Genomic DNA, 24,039 nt, shown 5'->3' with positions numbered 1-24,039 from the left:
TACAGCAGTATCTTCCCTCAGTAAAGAGCTTCTCCACCCCGCCCCCACCACCTCCCTGTCAAGTTGAGGTCTGTTTTAAAGTGCCATTTTAAAAACTGAAATGATAGTGATTACCCCTATCAGGACCATGATTCTCCCAGAAGACTTTGTTAGGACTTTTAGCCACAAGGCAAATCTTCCATTTCCAGGGAAGAAATGGAACTAAGATAGTCACTATTGTCCCAGAAACACTGAAGTGCATGAATCTGCAAGTCATCACAAAAGATAATTTGAAAAAAAGGAAATGAAAGCTAGAAGGATGTGTAAAATTTCCACCCCTTTGACCAGATTGTTTACATTTTTAATTAAAAATTAATTTAAAAAAATACACATTAAAAAATTGAAAATTGATTACCTCAATAGATGCAGAAAATGCTTTTGATAAAATTAATCATCCAGCTAATCTGACTCTTCTTGTGGAAAGCATACAACTTCTTTTTATCCATTTTATTGCCCATTATCCCAATACCACTCAAGGAATAATCTCTTGCCTTCATCAATCTGAATTATTTTTTTAATCCAATATTGTTCCAAATGTATTAGGGTATTTATCTTGACATTTTATGATCTTTTTCACCATATGCCAGAACCATAGCTTATTTATACTTTTATTTATAAGAATTTTTGTTACTGCTCTTGTAAATGGGACCTTACTTTTTCTGACAAATCTGGCTGTGTTTTTGTATATTACCAGTTGCTATTTTCTCTGTACTAATGTTGTACCAAGTCACCTTGCTGAACTTTCATGTTTCATATTATTCTCTCGAGGCTTTAGCTTTATATAGACGCTTCTATTTGTAAATAGTAAAACAAAACCTAATGTAACCAAGGAGGCTCACTACACTATTGAAACAAATTTTTGGCATGACCTTAATACAGAGCAGTTAAAATGAGTTGTACTTGTTCAACAGGGTTAATCAAAATGTAAAGAAGCAAGTTACATAAGTACATGTGCAATACCATTGTGTGTTTCATGAACACTAAATGTTATGTAACTATTTCATAAGTGAAGAACTGAATTCCATAATTCCTAAAATCACAAGGGTTTGAATGCTGACAGATATGCAGCAAGAATGAAAACAGGCATAAGGTATGGTTATTTCTGAAGAGTCGTAAGGGAATCAAATGACAAACTGGATAAAGAGGGCTTCGACCTCTTCTGTATAAATTTATTTAAAGAAAAACAGAGTTGAAACCAACATGGCAAAAGTGAAATATCTGTTAAAATACAGGTGAGAGAATGGCTGCTCATTACAAAAGTCCAGGTGCTTTTGTAAATGCTGAAGTATTTATTAACAGGAGCTTTTAGAGAAATATTTTTGACTGATCTACTGTCTAAATTTTTACCTCAAAATAATCAATTTGGCCCAGCAAAAAGATTTCATTGATTTTGGCAAGTTTCTAAAAGTTTTAGCTTTCTCCTTTGCATATCTTAGTAGCAGAAATTACCCCGTTTGTCTGCTTCCTACCACTAAAGTGTAAGCTGGGGAGCAGACATTTTCCCATTATGTTCAGTTGCATGCTCAAAGCCTTCAAGTGGGGAGACACTCAATAAATTAATGATAAATGACTTTTAAGTGTTTGTTTCCTTCGTTTGGAAGCCTGGGTGTAATAGTGGAACCTGGGTACCATGTATATGCAGTACAAGAACCAGGTTTTGTCTAAACAGCAGGTTTTATTTTAGCCTTGACATAAACACAGGAAAGTTTTGTTCAAACACACCATACAATTCTTTGTCTACTTGGTATATAGTAGGGGTTGGCAAAAGAGTCCCACAGAACTCAGTATGGAAACTATAGTTTCCTTTTCTGATTATAGATTTCTTCTTTCAACTCAGAATCTCGATTACCAGTTTTTGGGAATCTTTGGTTCAGCTCAAAGCTAATTCCTATATCTCAAATGCATAGCTTGTATCATTAATCTAAGAGATAAATTCTGATTATGAGATATTAATCTTCACCAATATTGGCTGGTTAACCTATAGAGGACAAGATGGTAGAAGACCTATTAGAGTAAGAAATGATAATTACTGTAAACACAGTAATTTCCTGAAGAAACAGTTTATGGATGTCTTTGAAGTTGTAATCAGTATCTTTCACCTTTTGGGTATTCTATTTTTCTACAGAAACGGTCACGTTACTAGCCTATGAAATTAGACTCCATGTTGTAATAAACAGACAAAAGACAATCGAAGTACAATTTTTTAATAAAGATAATTACAAAAGATGGAAAAATCAGCTCAGAAAGGCCAATTACTTCTTTAATAGATCAGTTTTTTGACATAATAACACATCAATTTTAAATACTATCACGTAAAGCATGGTGGAGAAAAGAAATTTTGCTTCATAATTAGAAAACTCACAATAAAACTTGCCAAGAAAAACAAAAACAAAACAAAAAAAGCCATTTTGAAAATAAATACAGTCCATGCCAAAGTAGTATAAAATGAAGCCAGAAGTCTTCAAAAAGAAAAAACATTTTTCTTCCCAATATTTGCTCACTTTTTTATGGTTTCTCAAAGTGGTGAGACTCAAATTCAAGGATTGCTGAGCTGTTCTGATTTGGCTCTGTTAAAAGAGGCAATATGAAATATTAAAAACTGTACAATCTCAGTTTAAACGCAGTGACCGATAGATCAGTCCTATGGTTCCCGTCAAGAAACAAGTAAGCTGGTGGTGCCTTGAGTTTCTGGAGCGCTCACCGCCGTGACCTTTTGAGTGGTTTTACAACCTATTCCAAGTCATTCTGTGAAGGCTAACACAAAACTATGTGTGGCCAAGCATCTACATGCTTTCTGACAATACAAAGCTCAATTATGGTCTTTTAAAAAATGTTATACTAGTCCAGTCCAGATTCTTAAATTTACCTGTCTTACAACACCAAAAAAATCATGTATATAGAAATAAGAGCACCATGAAAGATGATGAGTGTCTATATAAAAGTTAATAGCAAAACAAGGCTTAGATAAATTATGTTCAAGAATATAAACTGATCTATTTTAATACATTCAGTTACAACACTATTACTAGCTTTTGTAATTTTTTTAAGGCATGCTACCTAAATGAAAACTGAGCAAGTAAATGAAATATAAGCTAATGGTTAAGATACATATATATTGCCTTACATACCATACAAAAATTCAGAGCATCTCATAACAACCTACTGATGATATTCCAGGTTCAGTTCAGTACTTCTCAAAGAATATATGTATACTCACCCCAACCCCAGTAAACATGCTCATTATTTTTATAGCATATAAAAATTACTAGAAAAAGAATACAGCTTACCCTTTGGTATCTGTTTTTTCACCACTATTATCCTTGGATTTATCTTCCTCCTTAACATCTAAAAACAAAAATTGGGAAGAGATTAACACCTATTTTGAAATATAAAATGTATATATTTTATTTTAAAATATATCTTACTTAAAATATAAAAAACTGCCATATACAATATTATGGTTCATGAAATCAACAACTAACTAAGCTTCTGAAGATGTAGTAAACAGAGGTTCAAGGTATCAATGCAACATCACAGTCCTGCCTTTGGGGGCTCTCCCCTGTGGGATCACAGCATTACAGGCAGGATATGCACCATGAAGTTCAGCCAACAGACATGCGCGTAACACCGTGGTAGATCAGGAAAGGCTATGACAAGTGACCTTTGAAAGGCATTCTGAAAAACAAATCTCTTTTGAGTGGGAAAAGGGAAGAAGTACCTTGAACAGATGGAAAACTCAAAAGGACTTTGAGGCAAAAAGGAATTAGGTTGGAAGGAAAAACTGCAAGACCAATTTGGCTGGAGTTTTGTGACAAGGGGACAGAATCAGAGGAGGTCAGAGACAAAACAGAAGCTAAATTCTACTGCTTATATAACCAATAGTTTTTTTTCTTTTTTAATAATGGTTAGGCTAGTACCCTACTTTTCTAAACTTTTTATTTTGTATTGGGGCATAGCTGATTAACAATGTTGTGACAGTTTCAGATGAACTGTGAAGGGACTCGGCCATAGATATACACAGCCATTCGATTTTAAACCCTCACTATGTAAGTATCAGAACTTTACCATTTTAATAAAAATTAAGAAAATAGTAAGAGTAACACTATCCACTCAAGATCATTGAAACAAATTAGCCAAAATGTGCTAAATTTTTTCTTTAGATAAGCCAATGAACCAAAGTTGTAAGGCACTGATTATAATACAAACATATAGCAACATGTTTATTATGACATTTGTTTTGGCTTCTGGCTTAATTTTAGATATGTAAACAAAAGTGCCAAGTGGGGTTTGGGGAGGGGCGAAGAGCAAAAAAATATTCCTAACTTCAGGTTCTGAACTATATAGACTTTTAAGAATGCAAGATACTATAAGAAGAATTTCATTATTAAACTAAAAAATTTAAGTATCAATTATTATCAGCAACAGAAGTATTTAGGAACTAAATACTGTGAGATTAATCCACCAACAGGCCATTAAAGCCAGATCAAAAGGCACTCTCATTTTCAGCTAAAACAGCAATGAAAGATAAGCACTCCAGTGCACCCACTTTCCCATTTGGAAGAAAAAGCATAGAAAGATAAAAATTTAAAAAGCAAGGATAAATGCCAGAAAGGAAGACAAACAAACAAAAAATCCAGAAAAGACAAACTGACAGAGAAAAGAAAAGTACTAGAAAAATCCTACAGCTAAGTTAAGTCCTTCTTACCTCAATCATAGCTGGAATTTCTGGATGTCAATCAGTACACAAGAGCAGACTGGAGCCATCATTGTAATACATCGGGAAGTTAAAATTGTAAAATGACAGTATATATAGTGGAGTCAATCCACAAACAAAACAGAACTAGATGTGCAGACATGCTACAGATTCCTAACTCTCTAGTAAGTGAAAAAAGAACATGAGGGCCACTTACTCATGTAACTTCAATATGATAGAAGAAGGATGTTGGCCCAGTACCTCTGAATCTGTTTTCCACATGCTACAGTGTCAAAATTAACAGGTCAACTAAAACCTGTGCTCATCACCGTTACCTGCATATAGGTAGCAGGTATCCAGCAGGAAATGCACCAAGTACAAGAATTCAAGTATTTAAGATACTGCATTCTCTAGCCAAGAGCAGCTCAATCTAGCAGGGAGATATGTAAAGTTCCTAATGAGGTGCTATAATATAATGTGTTAATAAAATGACTGAGGTATGTATAAATGCTCTGGAAACTGAGATAAAAGAAAACACATTCTGAAAGCAAATTCAATGCCCTAAATCATCTATTTCTCAACAGACAAATTGACACATTTGTCTCAACAGACAAGACACATTTTTAAAGTTAAGACATCAGAAAGTATTATCTCCTCCTAATCCAGCTCTCAAATCCCTTCCCATCTTTCCACAGCTTTTATGTTTCTTTCAAATAATAACAAAGTCTGTTCTCTGAGCCTTTTCAAAATGGTGAAACTGGTCTAAGGTTATATAATGTTAGTCTTCTTTTATGTTTTATTCTCATCAAATAAACTTATAGGCAGTTACAAATTAACTTAGAATTTCAGCTCTGCTCATGGGCTACATATGGGTCTATAACCACTTTGTTCGCTCTCTTACTCAATCTAGATCACAGTGGACTGACTGTTCAATATTTTAAGCCTATTTTGCCAAGAAGAGAGTTTCCTGTATTATAAAAGCAAATGTGACTAATAACATTTAGAGAGCTTTAATTAAAAGTTTACTTACATGGGGGAAAAAAAAGTCACCTATTTATTTATTTAGCACACTCACCTATTTCTGGTACTTGTGTAAGTATTTCAGGATCTCATAAAAATTACCTTGTTGCTCACTTTCAAAAACTTACAATTAAAACATCTATCAAAAAATAAATCTGACCTGCTTTTTTGTCCTCTGTTTCCTTCTTGTCTTCTTCGATTCTAGCTTTTTTTGCTCCTTTCTTATGATCAGTCACATTTCTACGACCACCTTCTCCTTCATCCTCAGAATCTGAGAACTCTTCATCACAAGCTATTCGTTTGTCTGATGCTCGAACTGACACATTAAAAGATTTTTAATAAAATTTTGACAAAGGCGGTCATAGGTTTTACAAATGTTAAGTGCACTGCTCTATAGAAGAACTAGCCAGTCATATTTAAAAGTAAGGATAATAGATTTTAAGATTATAACTGAATGCATGGCTTGCTAAACATTAAAAATTTAGCTTTAATCTAGGAAGAAATAATTCAAAGGAATATGAAGAACATTAGAGGTTCTCATTAAAAAAAAAAAAAACAACTTTAGAGGAAAAAATATTGCTTTTGTGATAGGAAGTAGGAGTGATATCTTTAAATAAAAAGTAACCTTTTATTACAGAGCTGAGAGGGGGAAAAAGAGAAAATAAGAAATATCATTTACATCAATTATGTTAGAATGTCTATACCATAATAGCATACTATTAGGCTAAAAGCCTATAAATCATATTAAGTGGAATTAGATTGTAGAATCAAACAGAAGGTGCTTAATGTTATTCAACTCACTCTACACATAAGTGGGTAATTTGCAGAAACTGAAATTGCTGACACTCAAATCAGGCTCTGAGACAAAGGAAATTAAATCTACATAAGATTAAAAAAATGATGAAAACAAAGACAGTATTAACAGTGTACTCATGAAAACAGGTGAGGTTCTTGGGCAACCAAAACCTCCAGTCTGTAGTGTTCTTTTAATAAAGCAGAAAAATGTAACAGAATACACATCAAAGGACTATCTTACTAGAAATTCTCTTGTCTGGATCTTCTCCATCTTCATCTCCACTATCTTCATGAACTGCATCTTCTGGAATAGCTTGCATCTGGACACCAGGTGCATGAGGCAACATGCGTAAATTTTCAAATAAACGCTGTCTAAATACAACATGAATAGTTATTAGAAAAAAATGTTTTCTTTCAAGTTCTTAAAAGTTGCATCTTTTATCTAGCTTAACCTAAGAATTAAAATAGTAACATTTACTGGGTACTGATACTTTACCTATTATTAACCTGTTTAATTCTCAAAATTTACAAGGTAGATACTAAATTTCATCCCCTATTTCAAGGATGAGGAAATATAAGCACAAAGGCAAATAACTTGCCAAATGTCATGGAGCTAGTGTGTGGTAAGAGAGGGCACAAACCCAGGCCTGTGTACTAACAATGTCTCTCCAAACTCTATTGCTTAGAGAAAGGTCTATCAAATGTTTCAATGAAAATAAATTTCACTTTCATGTAAAGCAAGAAAATATACAACTTATAGTGTCTTTTTCAAAAAAAAAAAAAAAAAAAATCCATTTTAACAGAAAATGGAAATATTTTTGAGCTATGAATCCTATTATACATTTTCCATTATTTTATAAAATTAAAGAAACCAAGTCTTAAGGTTTCAAATACTTTTGACAAAAGGGAATACCTTATGTATAAAGTTAAACTGACCTACTGCACATGACCTTCTAAAAGCTTCAAAAGTTACATTAATAATGTTAATCAAATCAAGTTGATGACGTCTTACTTTATCTTTTCCATATATTCTGGAGTGTTCTGGTTTGTCATGTTTGAAGGACTAATATGCAGTTTGAAGTCCGGTCCAAAATACTCAAAATAATCATTATATGGCAATTCTATTAAAAATAATGAAATAAAGTTACATATTAAAAGCTCAATCCATACATAAAATCCAGACTCAAGTTGTAAAATATTTCCAGAGAAAATATTTAAAAGTGAATACAAAATGAATTTAGTGACTGCTCTCCTATTTACATAGTTTTGGAATCAACTCTAATGACCTAACCATTTTTTTCTACATACAGACAGTTCATCCAATAAAGACATCATAATAAGAACACTTACCATTGGGAATCTCACAGTCAAGGGCAACTGCAGTCTCATATGTCCAACACCGAGCAACATTGCGGATTGTGTATCCACCTCCCCCAAGCATCAGTAATGGTAAATTGAAAGTTTTTACAACTTCTACACATTTAGCATGACCTAAGACAAAGAAGATTTAGGTAACAATATATTTACACACTGTAACAGCTGGAAAAGAAAAATTTAAAAAGAAAACAAAATTTTACTCAACCAAAATGGCTTTTCTAAATATTTAAAAAACAAATAATATGTAAAAGTTTTAAGAAAATTTCTAGTCTAAAACTTTCATCAAACACCTTTTACACAATATACAAAACTCATTAAGACATAACTGGCTATGTTAACAAGCATCCTTGATGGAAAAGTCAAATATACAACTATATTAAGATTAAAATATAGCACATTTTTATTAATGTGATATGAAGATACTATGTTCTTATAAGGTTACCTGGGGGGAAAAATAAGTGAGGTTACAATGAAACATTAAGTACAAGCTAATAGAAACTGATGTTTTGTTACCACTTTCCTCCACAGACATGAACAAAAAAATTATGTAAGACTACACAGGTTTAGTTATAGGTTATTTTAGATAGTGGTATTATGGACACTTTTCTTTTTTTAAAAATAATATCTGGCAGTTTATTAAAAAATGGAGCATACTGAACAACAAACTATCTTACATCTTTAAGGAAGAAAAAACACTAAATTTGAAAAGACATCACCCACTGAATTTGGACACAACACCTCTACTCAATTAACAGAAATATTTGTACAGTCCAGGTCTTTATTTTTACACCCTTCAGGCCATGAATTCATAGGGAATGGGCTCCAACAGTTCAGGTTCCTTTCCACTGGTCCTCACAAAGTGTGCTTCCCTGGGTAGAGCAGGCTGGCGCTTCAGCTGAACCCAAGTCCCTTTCTCTTTGGCTTCCTTCTTTTTCTGATCATTTTCCTTCACACATTTTAGGAAGCTATCTCGGCTCTTAAGAGTGCTTAATATGCTCAACACGCACATTAATTCTCTAAGAATCTTGACCTTGTTTGTCTACAATGATGCCAACAGCATGTTGGGTAACACTGTAGACTCTCCCAGTTTTGCCATGGAAACATTTGTGGGGCATTACTTTTTGAACAGTACCCATCCCCTTGGTATCTACAATATCACCCTTCTTGTAGATTCGCATGTATGTGGCCAAAGGAACAACTCCATGTTTTCTAAAAGGCCTAGAGAACATGTAGCGGGTGCCCCTCTTCTTTCCCTTTGTGTTGGTCATTTTGGCGAATTACTGGAAGATGGCAGTTCCGGCCGGAAAAAAGCCACTTTTCTTATCTAAAATTATTACTATTAAAAACAACTTTAACCAATTTCTTTGTATAGAAATTTAAATATAAAGTAAACCTAACATAAAAACAAAATATTTCCTTTAGATGTCATAATTCAGTAATCATTATGAGTCACTAGTAATTTCTTATATTATCATCATTCAGGAACATAACTCAACCTTTAAAGCAAGAACAAAATCCTTCAATTACAGAAGAAACTGATACATGCTGAATATTTGGAAAAATAAAAATAAGTACAAAGAAAAAAACTACCTAAAATTCTATCATCTGAAGATGCTGCTGTTGTATTCAGTTGCTAAGTCATGTCCTACTCTTTGCAACTTCATGGACTGTAGCTCACCAGGCTCCCTGTCCATGGGATTTCCACGGCAAGAATACTGGAGTGGGTTGCCCTTTCCTACTCTAGGGAATCTTCCCAGTTTAAGGATCGAACCCATGAGTCTCCTGCATTGACAGGCAGATTCTTTACCACTGAACTACCAGTGAAGTCTCATCATCCAAAGACAGTTTTTTTATTATTTATTTATTTGTTATTAGTTGGAGGCTAATTACTTCACAACATTTCAGTGGGTTTTGTCATACATTGATATGAATCAGCCATAGATTTACACGTATTCCCCATCCCGATCCCCCCTCCCACCTCCCTCTCCACCCGATTCCTCTGGGTCTTCCCAGTGCACCAGGCCCGAGCACTTGTCTCATGCATCCCACCTGGGCTGGTGATCTGTTTCACCATAGATAGTATACATGCTGTTCTTTTGAAACATCCCACCCTCACCTTCTCCCACAGAGTTCAAAAGTCTGTTCTGTACTTCTGTGTCTCTTTTTCTGTTTTGCATATAGGGTTATCGTTACCATCTTTCTAAATTCCATATATATGTGTTAGTATGCTGTAATGTTCTTTATCTTTCTGGCTTACTTCACTCTGTATAATGGGCTCCAGTTTCATCCATCTCATTAGGACTGATTCAAATGAATTCTTTTTAACGGCTGAGTAATATTCCATGGTGTATATGTACCACAGCTTCCTTATCCATTCATCTGCTGATGGGCATCTAGGTTGCTTCCATGTCCTGGCTATTATAAACAGTGCTGCGATGAACACTGGGGTGCACGTGTCTCAAAGACAGTTTTTTTTAATATTCCCTTCCAATTCTTTCTAATTTTTAAAAGCTTAATGTTTTCTTCATGTAACTATACTGTGGGCATTTTCATGAAGTATTCTTCAACAGTCACATTATATGATCCACAATCCAATTTTTATTACTGCAATTACAAAACTGCATGCTTCTTATAATAGGGGAAAGCCATTTGGGTATTTTTAAAGATGAAACAAACAAAAAATTAACTTAAAGACTTCTAAGTAAAGAAAGCTGGCTAAAAAAGGACATTGCCTTTTCTTTCATCTCAAAGCCTGACAAAAATGATTATAAAGGGATTTTTTTAAAGGCTAAAACTTATAAAAATGAAGAATGGAGAACATACAATGGTAATAATATAAATGAAGATAGAAAGGAGACTGACAAGAGGTAAACTGACTTTAGCAGACCTGAGAAATCTGAATTGAAGCTGGCACTGGAAAAAGCTTGGAATCAAGTTTAAGCTTTGGGATTGCAAATACCTTTATATGCTTTATACAACTTACATTCTATCAGTCAGTTGAAATATAATGTAGATTTATAGTAAGAGTAAATGTTGTACTTGTAGTTATGAAAGCTATTACTTTTACATACAAAGGCATTAAGAACTTTCAAAAAGTTAAGGCAAGAAAATTGACAGATTAATGCACATTTTGAGTACATTAGATAGATTTTAAGAAGATCATATCCATTTTTGAGGAAACAGATAATTTCAAATCATTCAACCTAACATAAGCAGAATAGATTGATTATATCATAATTCTAATGCTGCCTGGCACAGGAACTATCCTAACATTAAATAAAATAGTCTTTAAAATCTAAATTTAGTTATTGATTTCCATTTAAGCCAATAGTAGTACTGGAAAAAGTTCTACCTGAGAATTCTTCACCTTTTATGAGAGAATTCAAGCAGAACATGAACTTGTTACCTAAAAGTTCACAAGGAAAACAACTCCAAAATCCTGTACAATATCCATGATTAATCACTACTAACCTACATACCATAAATTTTAAGAACTTATAAAATAAATTTTCAGATTTACTCTTACACCCTATCAGCTCATTCCATAATGGTGATCTTTACTTTGGTCTGGACCTCTATCACATTGATTTTAACACTTAAAAGCAAAGAATAGCTCACCATTCTAACAGATCTACAGAGGAAATTCACCCAAACAGGAACAGGTCAGAAGGCTGTTCTTCAAGAAGGTAAAACTGATAGAACACCTGATCCACCTTCATTTATTAATGAGTAAGGAGAAAACTAAGGAAATGACAAAATTGCATAGAAAAATAAGTTATGCAAAAGGAAAATTGAGTAAGCTGAACCATGCTTTAATGTTTTTGATGATGCCATCAACAATGACTACCATGACTAAAATTGTGGTCTAGATTTAAACTGCAAAAATGGGATACTGGAAGGGTAAATGCATGTGTTAGGGACAAAGTGGTGACTCCCTTCTCTTTCACAATGGAAACTGAATATACAAGGTTAAAATTAAGTTAAAAATAAGAACACAGCTTGCAGAATTCCCTGCTCGTCCAGTGGTTAGAACTCTTGGGCTTGCACTGCTGAGGGCCTGAGTTCAATCCCTGGTTGGGGAACTACGATCCCACAAGCTACATGGCATGGCCAAAAAAAATTTAAAAAGCTTGCATATTGTCTTAAGAAAGGTAAGCACCAAAAGAATCAACCAAAAATGTTGAAAATTATGCTAAGTGTAATATGTGGAATCTAAAAAACAAATGAACAAATATAAATAAACAGAAATAGTCATAGAAAACAAATAAGATAGTTGCCAGAGGGAGAGAAACAGATGAAGGAGATTAAAAGGTACAATATAAATGAGACACAGGTATGAAATATATAGTGTTGGAAATATAGTCAATAGCAAAATAATATCTTTGCATGATGATTAATGACAACTAGACTTATCATGGTTATCATCTGGAAATGTACATATTATCAAATTACAATGCTGTGGACCAGAAACTAACTACTATAATGGTGCAGGTCAATTATACTTCAAAAACAAACAACAAACAAACTGACAGAAAAAGAGATCAGATTTGTGATTACCAGAGGTGGGGAGGGGATTAGATGAAGATAATCAAAAGATACAAACTTCTAATTAAAAGATAAATAAGTATTAGGGATAAAATGTACAACATGATGGAGATAATTAACACCGTTGTATGTTATAAATGAAAGCTGTTAAAGACAGTAATTCTAACAGTTCTCATCACACAGAAAAATATATACATTTTCAATCTATTTCTTTAATGTTTTAACTACAGGAGATGATGAATGTTCATTAAACCTTCTGTGTTAATTAACCATTTCAGGATGCTGAAATCATGCTGTTGAAGTCAAATTATAATGTGCACCTCAAGCTTACACACAGCTGCATGTCAACTACATCTTAATAAAACCAGAATAAATAAATAAACAAATACAAGTTTAAAAAAAAGAAGAAAATCACTGCCTTGGTTGGGACAGCAACAAGTCTTATAAAACTGCTCACGTAAAAAAATGTATATATAAATTTGACAAAATAAAAGACCTAATTTACTGAAACTAGATTAACTGTAATTATATAAATCAATTCAAAATACACACATACATATACCAAAAACCCACAAAAAATATAAAACACACTTGGTTCCGTGTTAAGTAGCAGGTAAAAAAATGACAATTTTTATGGGAAGTTCTTAGGAAGAGAAAAATTTTTTTTCTGGAGTATCACCCTTCAAATTGCTTACCTTTAACTGTCAGATTGAAGCAACCGAGCCTATCACCAGACAGTGAGTCTGCACCGCACTGCAGAACCACAGCGCTAGGCTGATACATCTCCATCACTTTTGAAATAATCTGTGTGCAAGGTAACAAATGTTAGTATCGCTAAACAACATTTTAGAATTCCTTTTCATTTTTAAAAATAATAATACTTACAGGCTTAAATATCTGGCCATATGATTCATCATCTATACCATCTCTCATTGGAAAATTGACAGCATAGTATTTGCCTTTTCCTGCACCAATATCCTAAAATACATAGTGTAAGTAGATCTTAGAGAATGTATCATAATAAAAAGTTTGACATGTTTAATTATTAAAATATTTTTAAAAGATGAAAAGAGTAGGTAACAAACCCAATTCTGAATTCATCTTATAGGCTGAGAGAGGAAATAATACAGAATAAGTACATATTTCAACATTTATGGATATTTATAAAGCTGAAAAGAACCAATTCCAGTTAATCTGTAATGATTATTTTGGGGAGGAAAGAAATTTAACATAGTTAAGGGCAGTTTGAAATTAAATATTACATTAACTCAAGAAATTTGTCATAAACAAAATACACAAGACAAATTTACCAAACTGTAGGAAACACAACCTCTGAGCCAAGAACCCTACGGGACAGGCTTGTCCTGCGTTGTCTCTAATGCAAAACCCTTCTTGGGGCTCACAGTCTGGCACGAGCTGATTAATACTTGGAAGACTTTCTTGAAGTTTTAACAGCTACAGACTAAAACACTGAAATCTGTCTTATTGAACTGGGCTTGAAATAAATTTTGTTTCTACTTGTTAAAAAAGTATCACTCAAGGCATTAATCCTTCCCAAAAGAAGCAAGGGAGACAAACTGAGTTCCAGTCACACACACACAAAACAGATGAGTTCCAGTCACACACACACAAAACATATATACTTATTTTATTAACTACAATTTATGCAAGTGTAAATCTATGTTTATGTATATGTGTACATATGTACACACACACACTATGAACAGCTGATCTTTGAACAACACTGGGGTATAGACGCCAGCATAGTTGAAAACTTGAGTTTAACATTACAGTCTGTCCTCCATATTCACAGTTCTGCCTCTGTGGATTCAATTAACTGTGAGTTGTGTAGCCCTGAAGTACTTACTAAGTGAAAAAAGTCCCACAGAAGTTCAAAACCTGTGTTGTTCAAGAGTCAACTGTATATTTTTAGAAGAGATGGTAGAGACATTTCTCATGTGTTTTAAATTACAATTGACCTGTTTTACACAACAAGGGTTTGAATGGTGGGTCCACTTTTATGCAGATTTTTTTTCCAATAAATGTATTAGAAAATTTTTCTGGAGATTTGAAAGAGCATGAAAAACTTGCACATGAACTGCAGTATAGAAATATTTTTGAAAATAAAGAAAAAGGTATGTCATGAATGCATAAAATATATGTAGATATACATATACAAAATATGTTAATTGGCCATTTATGTTATCATGAAGGCTATTAGTATTTATGCTTCGGGGAGTCAGTCATATGCAGATTTTCAATTGCAGGAGAGTCAGCATCCCTGATCCCCTTGTTTTTCAAGGGTCAATTGTATGCCTCAATATATATGAACCTTTAGGATTACTAATACAAATACATGTTATTCCCTTTTTTCTCATGGAAGAATCTCAGCTTGAATCCATTTTTTAAAGAGCATAGTTTACCCTTCAATATTAGTTATTATGATCCAACTTTCAATGAAAAAGCATGAAATTACACACCCACTCCCACAATTTTTCTTAAGAGAATGTAAATTTTTATGTAACTAAATACAAACTAAACACATATGCACAAACTAAAATGCTGTAAATCCTGAGACTTCTACAGTAAAAAAACACAGTTGGAATATACACTGACACTAAGATTTCAGAATATAGCAAGGTGGTGAGCACTTCTCACTCGAGTTAAAGGCGAATTAAAAGCACTTCTCACTCACAGTACAGAACTGCGGCCCTTACTTGACCAAGTTTTATACCCTCCATAACTGCTACTTTATCACACCCTTGTTTTTTTTCTTCCATTTAGACTACTGATCTAATAATAATGCAAGCATAGTTTTAACAATGATCTAAGCTCACAGTAGACTTCTTTTCTGATTTAGAGTGAATTCTCAGGTAGAAAAGGTAATGTTTATTAAATTATACAATACTTGAGCTTCATGAAAGTCCAAATACAACAACACATACAATGTAGGAAACTGATTTTAGTTTCTGAAACTTGGGGATATCTTTTAATATCTAAAGGGAAAAGAAATGTGACATTTCATAGGAGTATAAAATCTTGAGAGGGAAAGAGATGTTGAAAGTCATTTTCAGTCTCTAAAACACACATTTTCCAGTATCTTCCAACAACTTCAAACAATTCTAAGTATACTGTCAGAAATTAAACAGAGTGAGTCTGCCATTTCTGAGATTAATTAAAATTACACTGCAAGACACTTATTACTTTAAGCTTTAATTAAAGCTGGGCAAGTTTTTGCTTAACATCAGAAAGCAACGGTTATACACAAACAAATTCTACTGGTTTAGAGCGGTGGTTCTTGAATTTTAGTGTGCAGAATAGAATCCTTCAGTTTCTGGAGCCTGAGAATATGTGCTACTAAGTTCTCAGGTATAACTGACTCTGCTAGTTTAAGGATCACTGGGAATCACTGGTCTGTAAGATAAAACCAAGTGGGGAAAGGCACTGAAGAGGCTAACATGGCAAGAAAGAACTGAAAATAGAAATTATTTTAAAAGCCACATAATTTAAACTGAAATAAATGAAATAAATGACCCTCCTACCCACTTACAGGAAAAGAAAAGTTTCACCATCTGAACTCTTACTGAAAGAACACAACTTTATGATCAAATAATTAAATCATATATTTGAAGACTACTTTAAGCCCACTCTGAACTTTTGGTTGTTAAACTCTAACATAACAACATACCACACACTTAAAACTTACCTTAACATAATAGTTTAGGACTAATGTTGAATGCCATGTTAAAAGAAATCTCCCATATAATACAGCTAAATTAAAAGCAGCTGTATAAATTTTTGAATAAACTTCAAAGTGCTTGTCGTTTGGTTCAAAAAACAAAACCTCTAGTGAAGCAAAAAGAAAAAAAAAGGTGGGGGGGGGACTTCAAAGCACTAAATGAAAGAAGATAACAGAAATATAATAGAAATAAATGTGCTTAATATAAACAGGCAGGCAGGATAAGCTGTGATATTCTTTTTCTCCCTAAACTGCGAGGGAGTTGGCAGATAGAGATGAGGGGGGAGGGAGGGAAGCCTAAGGAAAAACAGAGATTAAAGTCTGAGTAGTTAAAGACCAATCATAAAAGGAGGGCAATACAAAAACCTTAAAAAGACTCAAGTCAATTATTTTATCCCACCAAGCTTTATATTCAATTGCAATATAGGCTACAATCAAGTAGGTTTTGAAGATTCAAACTTAACATCAAGAAAACTGCTTCATGCTTTGTGGATGTTCAAAAGTATTCATTCAACCAAAGAAAAAGCTCAGCAAAAGAAAGCCCTTAAAGTTATTGAATTTTTGCTGATAATCAGCAAAAAAGTGAATTACAACAACATTAAGCACATAAAAATGACTTAATCCTTCATATAAGCTTCAAATTAATGATCCAGAGAAATAGGAGTTCAGGTGTAAGATTACTAACCTCCTCTAGGTTCATCTCATAACATTTATTCAGACAGAATTCAATCTTACCCGTAAGTCTCCTGTTCCAGGAAAGTACTCCCCATATTTATGGAACGATACAGTCATCACACGATCTGTTGTATAAAAAGCCTCCTCAACACCATCACCATGATGGATATCAATATCAATATATAAGACTCTCTGATGGTACCTGAAAACAAAGCCGTAAGTTTTCAAAAAGGTCTTAAGACAGGAAGAACTACCATGGATTCAGGAAACCTATTTTTGAGCTCCCGCATTCCAGAATGTTTAATCCCCTTTCTTTTCTTTATTTATAGCCTAAGAGACTATTCAAAAAGACCATCCTCAAGTCAGAGTTTGAACCTCAGAGCTTATAAATTTCTTTACACCCTTTACATCTAGGTAAGAAAATGTATTTACTTTCTGAAATCTCTTATTCTGCTTTGAAAACATAGTGTATGTTTCTAAATATTTATAATTGAAGATTGCACCTTAGTTACAATTGCTACTGTAAAGCATCTCGCATCTCTCTAGTAAATCTTTAGTATTATAAAATAGGGTTTGACACAGTTCAAATGTGGACAATGGCTTCTGTACAATCTTTGAGAACATTTTTTTTTTTACATTTTTAAATGACTGAAAAATATAATCAAAACATGAATTTCATGATGTGACAATTATATGAAATTTAAATGTCAATGTCTATAAGTAAAGCGGTAATGAAACATGGCCACGCTTGTTTGTTCACTATTGTCTATGGCTTCTTTCTCGTTTCAGCTGAATCTCTGTGACAGAAACCACAAGCTTCCCATTATTTGACAGCGCTGCTTGGAGAACAACCAATCACAGCAGAATCCAAATGCCTTTTAAGAGTCACACGTATCATCATACTGGACATCTTATATTAGTGATGACTCATGTCAAAACAAGAAATGAAGAAAGTGAATGCCTCATATCATCCTTTCAAGGCAGAAGGAAGTGATGGTATTTATGGAATTAGATGGCATGGTACTATTATTCATTTTACAGTACTACCACAGCCATGTTAGAAGAATGTGATACATACAGGCTGACAAAACAAGACCAAGCCTTCACAAGAATATCCTCAACTCACAGGAAAGCAACATTCAGAAACTTAGAAAATAACGTCTCATCATAGACTTTCTTTAAATAATAAAATAAAAATAGCGTGAATGGGCTTCCCTCATAGCCCAGTTTGTAAAGAATCCGCCTGCAATGTGGGAGACCTGGGTTCGATCCCTGGGTTGGGAAGATCCCCTGGAGACGGAAACAGCTACCCACTCTGGTATTCTGGCCTGGAGAATTCCATGGACTGTAGTCCATGGGGTTGCAAAGAGTTGGACATGACTGAGTGACTTTCATTTCACTTTCACATAGCGTCTACAAAGTGTCTGAATGGCTCAAAAGCTGTTTGCTGTTAATTAAATCAAGTTTGTACCAGTTGAAGAAACGTGTCCTGAGAAACCAAACTAAGCTTGTTAAGACTACCAGCATGTGGGCAAGAACTACTGCTCTGAGATGAAGACACAGGAACCAACACCAACAGTGAGTTAAAACAAGGCAAATGATTTCAAGTGGTTTTCCTTGGCTCTCTATTAGTCAAGTAACATAGCTCAGTTGTTTATTGAGTCAATACCAAATTTTAAGTGACTGAAAAATCAGCCTTTATAAATAGTATGCATGGAATAACTTCAGGCAAGAACATTTTCAATTTGAGAAAAATACCAATTTGTTACAATCTGAAGTAGAATTGGCTAAGACGTGTTATCTAATGAGAGTTTAAAAAAAAAATCTAACTCTGTAAATCTCCCAAATCACAAATACCTCTATAGATCTTTCTCTCCAACTGGCAGTCAAGGAAAACTTTAAAACTGATTCCTTTAGCAATTTAGAGATAATTATATCCATTAATAGAGAACAAAACCCCACTCTAAGAGGGAGCGAGGCAGTGAACTGGCCACATTCAAAAGGTAAACAAATTTCAACACAGGTTTCAAATTTTTTTCTTGAAAAGTTAAAACTTACAAAATGTTAAAACACAAACTTCTAGGGTCACGTCATTTTTTCCAATAGTTTTTAAAACTACATCTCCAATCTAAACTGTCAAGCTACTTCTAATACTTTTAGAAAGGTACTTAATAAACTCTCAGACATTTATATTCACTTCTCATTCTTAATAATCCAAGAACTAGCCAAATTTTCTACATTTTTACAATGGTTTAGAATGAATCTGTACATGATTTATTAACTATTTTCAACCCATTGTTCATGTTTTTAAAAAGGCACAGGTTTTTATTATGAATTAAAACAGGAAAATTTTTACAGGAATTTTTTTGTAATGAATTTTTACAGGAAAAATGTCAAACACAATGATCTTACTTTAGTAATTCAAGGATGGCAAGCACAATATCATTAACATAACAGAATCCTGATGCTTCTGATTTCTTAGCATGATGTAATCCTCCAGCCCAGTTAACAGCCATGTCAGTTTGTTGTCGGTTTAACTTCACAGCACCAGCTAACAAATAAAGATAGGAGAAACTTTTAAATGTTCAAAATTAAAAGTTAGTGTAACTAGACAAAAGCCCTAGAGGAAAGAGGATGTCACGCATAAGCAAATGAGTATAAAATCGTAAAACGATCACTGTCAAGGGCACTAACAGCTTCTCTTCAGATAACTATTTTCCTGTAGCTGTGATCTGGTTAAATAAGAGCACATAGTTGGAAAGCGGTAGCGACAATAGTAGCTAGAAGAAAGGGAGGAAAAAGAAGTCTCTAAGTGAAAATGCAACTGAAGTAAAAAGCTGCAAATAAAGAAAGTTTGCGACATCATGATCACAAAACTGGGTGGGGGGGGGCGCCATTGAAAACAACAGTAACTAAACAGCTATAAACATACTATACACATACTACTTTTGTTATTAAAATCAGCCACTATTAAAGCTTGTTTCAAACAAATATCTCAAAAAATACACACAAGTTTAAATCAACTTTTAAATTTGACGAAATCAAGACACTTACCAACTGAGCCACCAGTTGAAAGCTGACAAAACTCAAAAAGTCCATCAAACACTGGACAGTCCTCTCCAACATTAACTGTGGAAGATGGATTTCATTAATTTCAATCCATTCTGTGAATTAATGAAAGCCTTTTCTTACAAAAACTATATCCTAAAAATAATGTTCGTTTGATGCAATCATAAGACATACATATTATAGTGGTAAAGTTTGCAATTTTATCCAAGGCAGTTAAAGTGTTATTATCTGAAATACCACCACCAATTCTTAACATGATTATTTGTGGAAAATATCTGCTTTTTAAACAAATAGCTATCAAAATAGAAGAGGTATTTGGTGTTATTTAGTTAAAATATGAGGTTAAGTTTCCTAGGCATTTCTCCTTAAATATTCAACAGTAAATTAATCAAAATTCTAAAAAGTTTAAATTTAACTTCAATTGCTTTATGATTTACATTCTTTAAAACTCCTCTAAGTACATAGAACATCCATAACTTTAGAAATGTACTGATTACCAAAAAAATATAACAGTTGGTTGCCCACGTCCATGGTTAGTGTTAATCTTGAAAGATGTTAAGAATTAATTAAACTCATGACAGCCAAGATACAGATGAAAGAGATACTTAATGCACAAGGAGACAACACATGCGTATAGATATACAGCACATCACAACATATTTAGCTTCTTAGTACTGAGAGGATGAAATGGACATAGATCGAACAACCCATTCTCAGTTCTCCTCACCCCTCAATTTATATCCTCTTCAAGAAAAAGGGTCATTACTTTGTATAGCTTTGCACATCCTTAATTTATTTTAATGTATACATTTTAGCTTCCTGCTATTCAGATATGACCATTATCTTAATACAATTCAGTATTAGGTAAATTTAAAACCAATCCTGTTAATTCATTTTACCTTAGGGCTAACTATGACTTAATCTAAGCCTAAATCCCCACTGAAAAAACAAGGGCAAATAATATTTATTAACATTTGTAATACAACATTTTATTGAATCAAATGAGATAATCAAAACGTACATCAAATTCTATGAATTTATAAGATGTCTAGCAACTATACTTAATTTAGTGTTACTGAACAAACAATACTGTTTTCTTTTAACAAAATCGTTACTGAAGTCTATCAATAAAAACATCAGAATGAACTCCAGTATCAAGCTTTAAAAGACATTGTTCTAGTCATTTTAGAAAGACATCTTGCACTCAATCTTCTTGCATTCAATCTCTAATAATAAAATATGTACAAAAGAGAACACTGTATAGAAGAGAATCGAAAGCTTCATTGATACAACAAAGGGAAATACAGATATACATACAATTGTTCCTTGGTATTAACAAGGTATTATTTTTAGGACCCTGATGACACCAAACTCTGGGGATGCTCAAATCCCTTATACGGTATTTTCGTACAACCAATGGAATATCCTCCCATATATTTAAATCATCTCTGATTACTCATAATACTTAATACAATGATAGCTATATTAAGTTGAATTAAGTTGTATTAAGTTGAAAGTAGATAGTTGTAACGGAGAAGGCAATGGCAACCCACTCCAGTACTCTTGCCTGGAGAATCCCAGGGATGGGGGAGCCTGGTGGGCTGCCATCTATGGGGTTGCACAGAGTTGGACAAGACTGAAGTGACTTAGCAGCACCAGCAGATAGTTGTAAATGCAATGTAAACAGCTGCCTACAAGAGGCAAATTCAAGTTTTGCGTTTTCGAACTTTCTGGAATAGTCTGGATTAAAGCACACAAATAGAAGACAAGAAATATACACACCAGACTAAGGCCAAAGTACAGTCATGTTTTTAAAAGCAGGGGAGTGAGGTTTCCCTACCAACATCCACTATCTCAAAGTTAACACGGAACCAAAACAAAGAGCAAAGAACATCCAAATAGCTCTTTGGCAGTTTGGCAGACCAATAAGCTTCAGGTAGGCTGTTTTTGTTTTTTTTTTAAAGCAGCTTTAATATTGTCATGTGGAGTTTTTAAAATCAATAAATAATTAAAATAATTAGATCAGGGAAATATCTAGATTTAGATAATTCTAATTACAAGTTCTTAAAGTACTTATTTATACTTATCACTACTAATATATACTTTTAACATAGAAACGTACATCTCTGCATCTGCTTACTATACTCAGACATGTTATCTGGTCTTATTGAACGTAGAAATTTGATGTACTCATCACTGTGGTATTTTGTCATTTCTTCAGCAGTGGCTTTATGGGGCCTCTGTGAAGAAAAATAAATGTCAGAATTGTGGAATTACAACTGGTTAGATCAGGGTTACCAAACACAAAGTATACAATGTCCCCTACCACTACTCTCAAAAGAACTAGGTCTGCCGGAATAAAACAGATAAATTTTAAAGCAAATCCAAATTTCTATATGTGTGTTTTAGAAAGCAGTATTCAATTTCAAAAACAATATTCCTTTAAAAAGGATTACACAGGTCTAACACCAACTATGAATTAATCATTCCTTTTCTTTTAGTCACTTCAGTCGTGGAAATGGGTCAATCCTTCTAAAGACAAACACATGTGCATAAACTCTACTTTCTAACATTTTCTACCATAAACCTTCTGCTCTATAGCCAGTAATTTCATCACTGACCATTAATTTTCAGGAAGGTTGAGACTCATCCAGGTAAAATGAGACTCATTCTCTATTAGTTCATGATTTCTCTCCCTTTTCCTTTGACTATCCTAGTCATCCTTGTTTCTAGGAAGTTCACTTCATTTATGACACCCTTCTTCCACAAGGCTTCCTGAATGCAAGTCCTATTCAACTCCTCTTCTCTAAATGTCTATAATCTCAAAGAAAGAAGCTTACATATATTGCCCAACACTGTTCACTGCTCCAAGCTGTCCTATTCTCCCCCAATAGACAGGAACTATTGCATCTTATATCTGTTTATCTACATTCGTTTCTTTTCTGCACAACAGACACTTTGCATGCTTACTAATACAGTGTTTCTTATGCCAACAAATATTTGTATGATTAATTTTCTACCTAATTCTTTTGTAAGAGTTCCAGATCAACTCTTCAGCAGCATAGACAGGTCAGTAATTATTTTAACAAAAATATTTAGTATGCTAAATTGAGTTGGTCTCTAGTTATGGGATAACCTGGGGGAGGGAGATTGTTTTTTTTAAATGGTTGAAGGAAGAAGGGAAAAAGGAGGCCACAGCTCCCACACTCTCAAGTTCTCTCTGAAAACTGAAACAAAAAAGAGGACTTTCTGTTTCCTCCAGTCCTTCTCATCTGCTAAATGCCCTCCAAATTTGAAAACAAAGTTTCAAAGCAATGGTAAAAAACAAGGAAAACTGAATATTTACCAAAAGGTATACTCACATATATTTCCATTTTTCTATATAAGCCATAATTTAGCAGCAAGTTATGGGTCATGCGGATCCTATGAGGTTTCATGGGATGACCCTGTCCATAATAATAATTTCCAATATCACCTAAAAAAGGAAAGACAAAATGAACAATACAGACAAGAGAATCTTCATGAACTATTTATTGTTCACCATCAGATGTCATCTAAATAAGATAAGCTTTATTTAAAATATTAAATAATGATATTAAATTTTGCAACTCTCAAACTATTAGAAAACCAAGATACTATGCATGCTTCTACACACTGAGGACCCCATCAATACATTATGTTTGTTCAAACATTAAGGCAAGCAAGCTTTTCTGATTTTTAGTTTACCAGAAGTTTGGGATTAGCATAAATAAAATACTCTTTACTCAAGTTACAAAAAGGAGTTACTGTTCCTTAAAGTGACACCTGCTTTCAGTATTCCATGGCAAATTCAGATGTGTAAGGTAAATAAGGAGTTACACGAGTATGACTTAGAAGTTTTATAGCAAATATTGCTTCTTAGATGATTCACTGGCGTCCTCAAATCCTGTATAGTTGGTATTACCACGGCTGGAATGTTTTATACATCCATATTGGTCAATAAGGAATTTTGGTAACTGAACCTGGGATCCTAAATGAAGTTTTGTTATGTCATACTTACTACATTTTTCAGGCTAATGAGAGTATTTTGCCTCATTCTTCATGATTA

At 33.6% G+C, this 24,039-nt stretch overlaps 1 protein-coding gene and 1 pseudogene across 1 annotated transcript in view; both read right to left on the bottom strand.

The window, feature by feature from the left end:
- Window positions 1–2,227: 2,227 nt before the first annotated feature.
- HDAC2 (histone deacetylase 2) overlaps window positions 2,228–24,039 on the bottom strand; it is a 32,557-nt gene continuing 10,745 nt past the window's right edge. Inside the window, exons 2-14 of the mRNA XM_061132022.1 lie at window positions 23,315–23,427; window positions 22,075–22,192; window positions 19,938–20,012; window positions 19,296–19,434; window positions 16,944–17,085; window positions 13,355–13,447; window positions 13,165–13,273; window positions 7,898–8,038; window positions 7,560–7,668; window positions 6,789–6,919; window positions 5,913–6,068; window positions 3,327–3,384; window positions 2,228–2,606 (exon numbers count right to left, since the gene is read on the bottom strand). Coding sequence (XP_060988005.1) covers window positions 2,576–2,606; window positions 3,327–3,384; window positions 5,913–6,068; window positions 6,789–6,919; window positions 7,560–7,668; window positions 7,898–8,038; window positions 13,165–13,273; window positions 13,355–13,447; window positions 16,944–17,085; window positions 19,296–19,434; window positions 19,938–20,012; window positions 22,075–22,192; window positions 23,315–23,427 — 1,415 coding nt within the window. The 3' untranslated portion in view covers window positions 2,228–2,575. The remainder of the gene's footprint in view (window positions 2,607–3,326; window positions 3,385–5,912; window positions 6,069–6,788; window positions 6,920–7,559; window positions 7,669–7,897; window positions 8,039–13,164; window positions 13,274–13,354; window positions 13,448–16,943; window positions 17,086–19,295; window positions 19,435–19,937; window positions 20,013–22,074; window positions 22,193–23,314; window positions 23,428–24,039) is intronic.
- LOC133048309 (large ribosomal subunit protein eL21-like) lies at window positions 8,047–9,853 on the bottom strand (annotated as a pseudogene).

This window comes from Dama dama, chromosome 28 (assembly GCF_033118175.1).
Source record: "Dama dama isolate Ldn47 chromosome 28, ASM3311817v1, whole genome shotgun sequence".
In the NCBI taxonomy this organism is placed as follows: Eukaryota; Metazoa; Chordata; class Mammalia; order Artiodactyla; family Cervidae; genus Dama; species Dama dama.
This window is presented reverse-complemented; position numbering and strand designations above follow the sequence as displayed.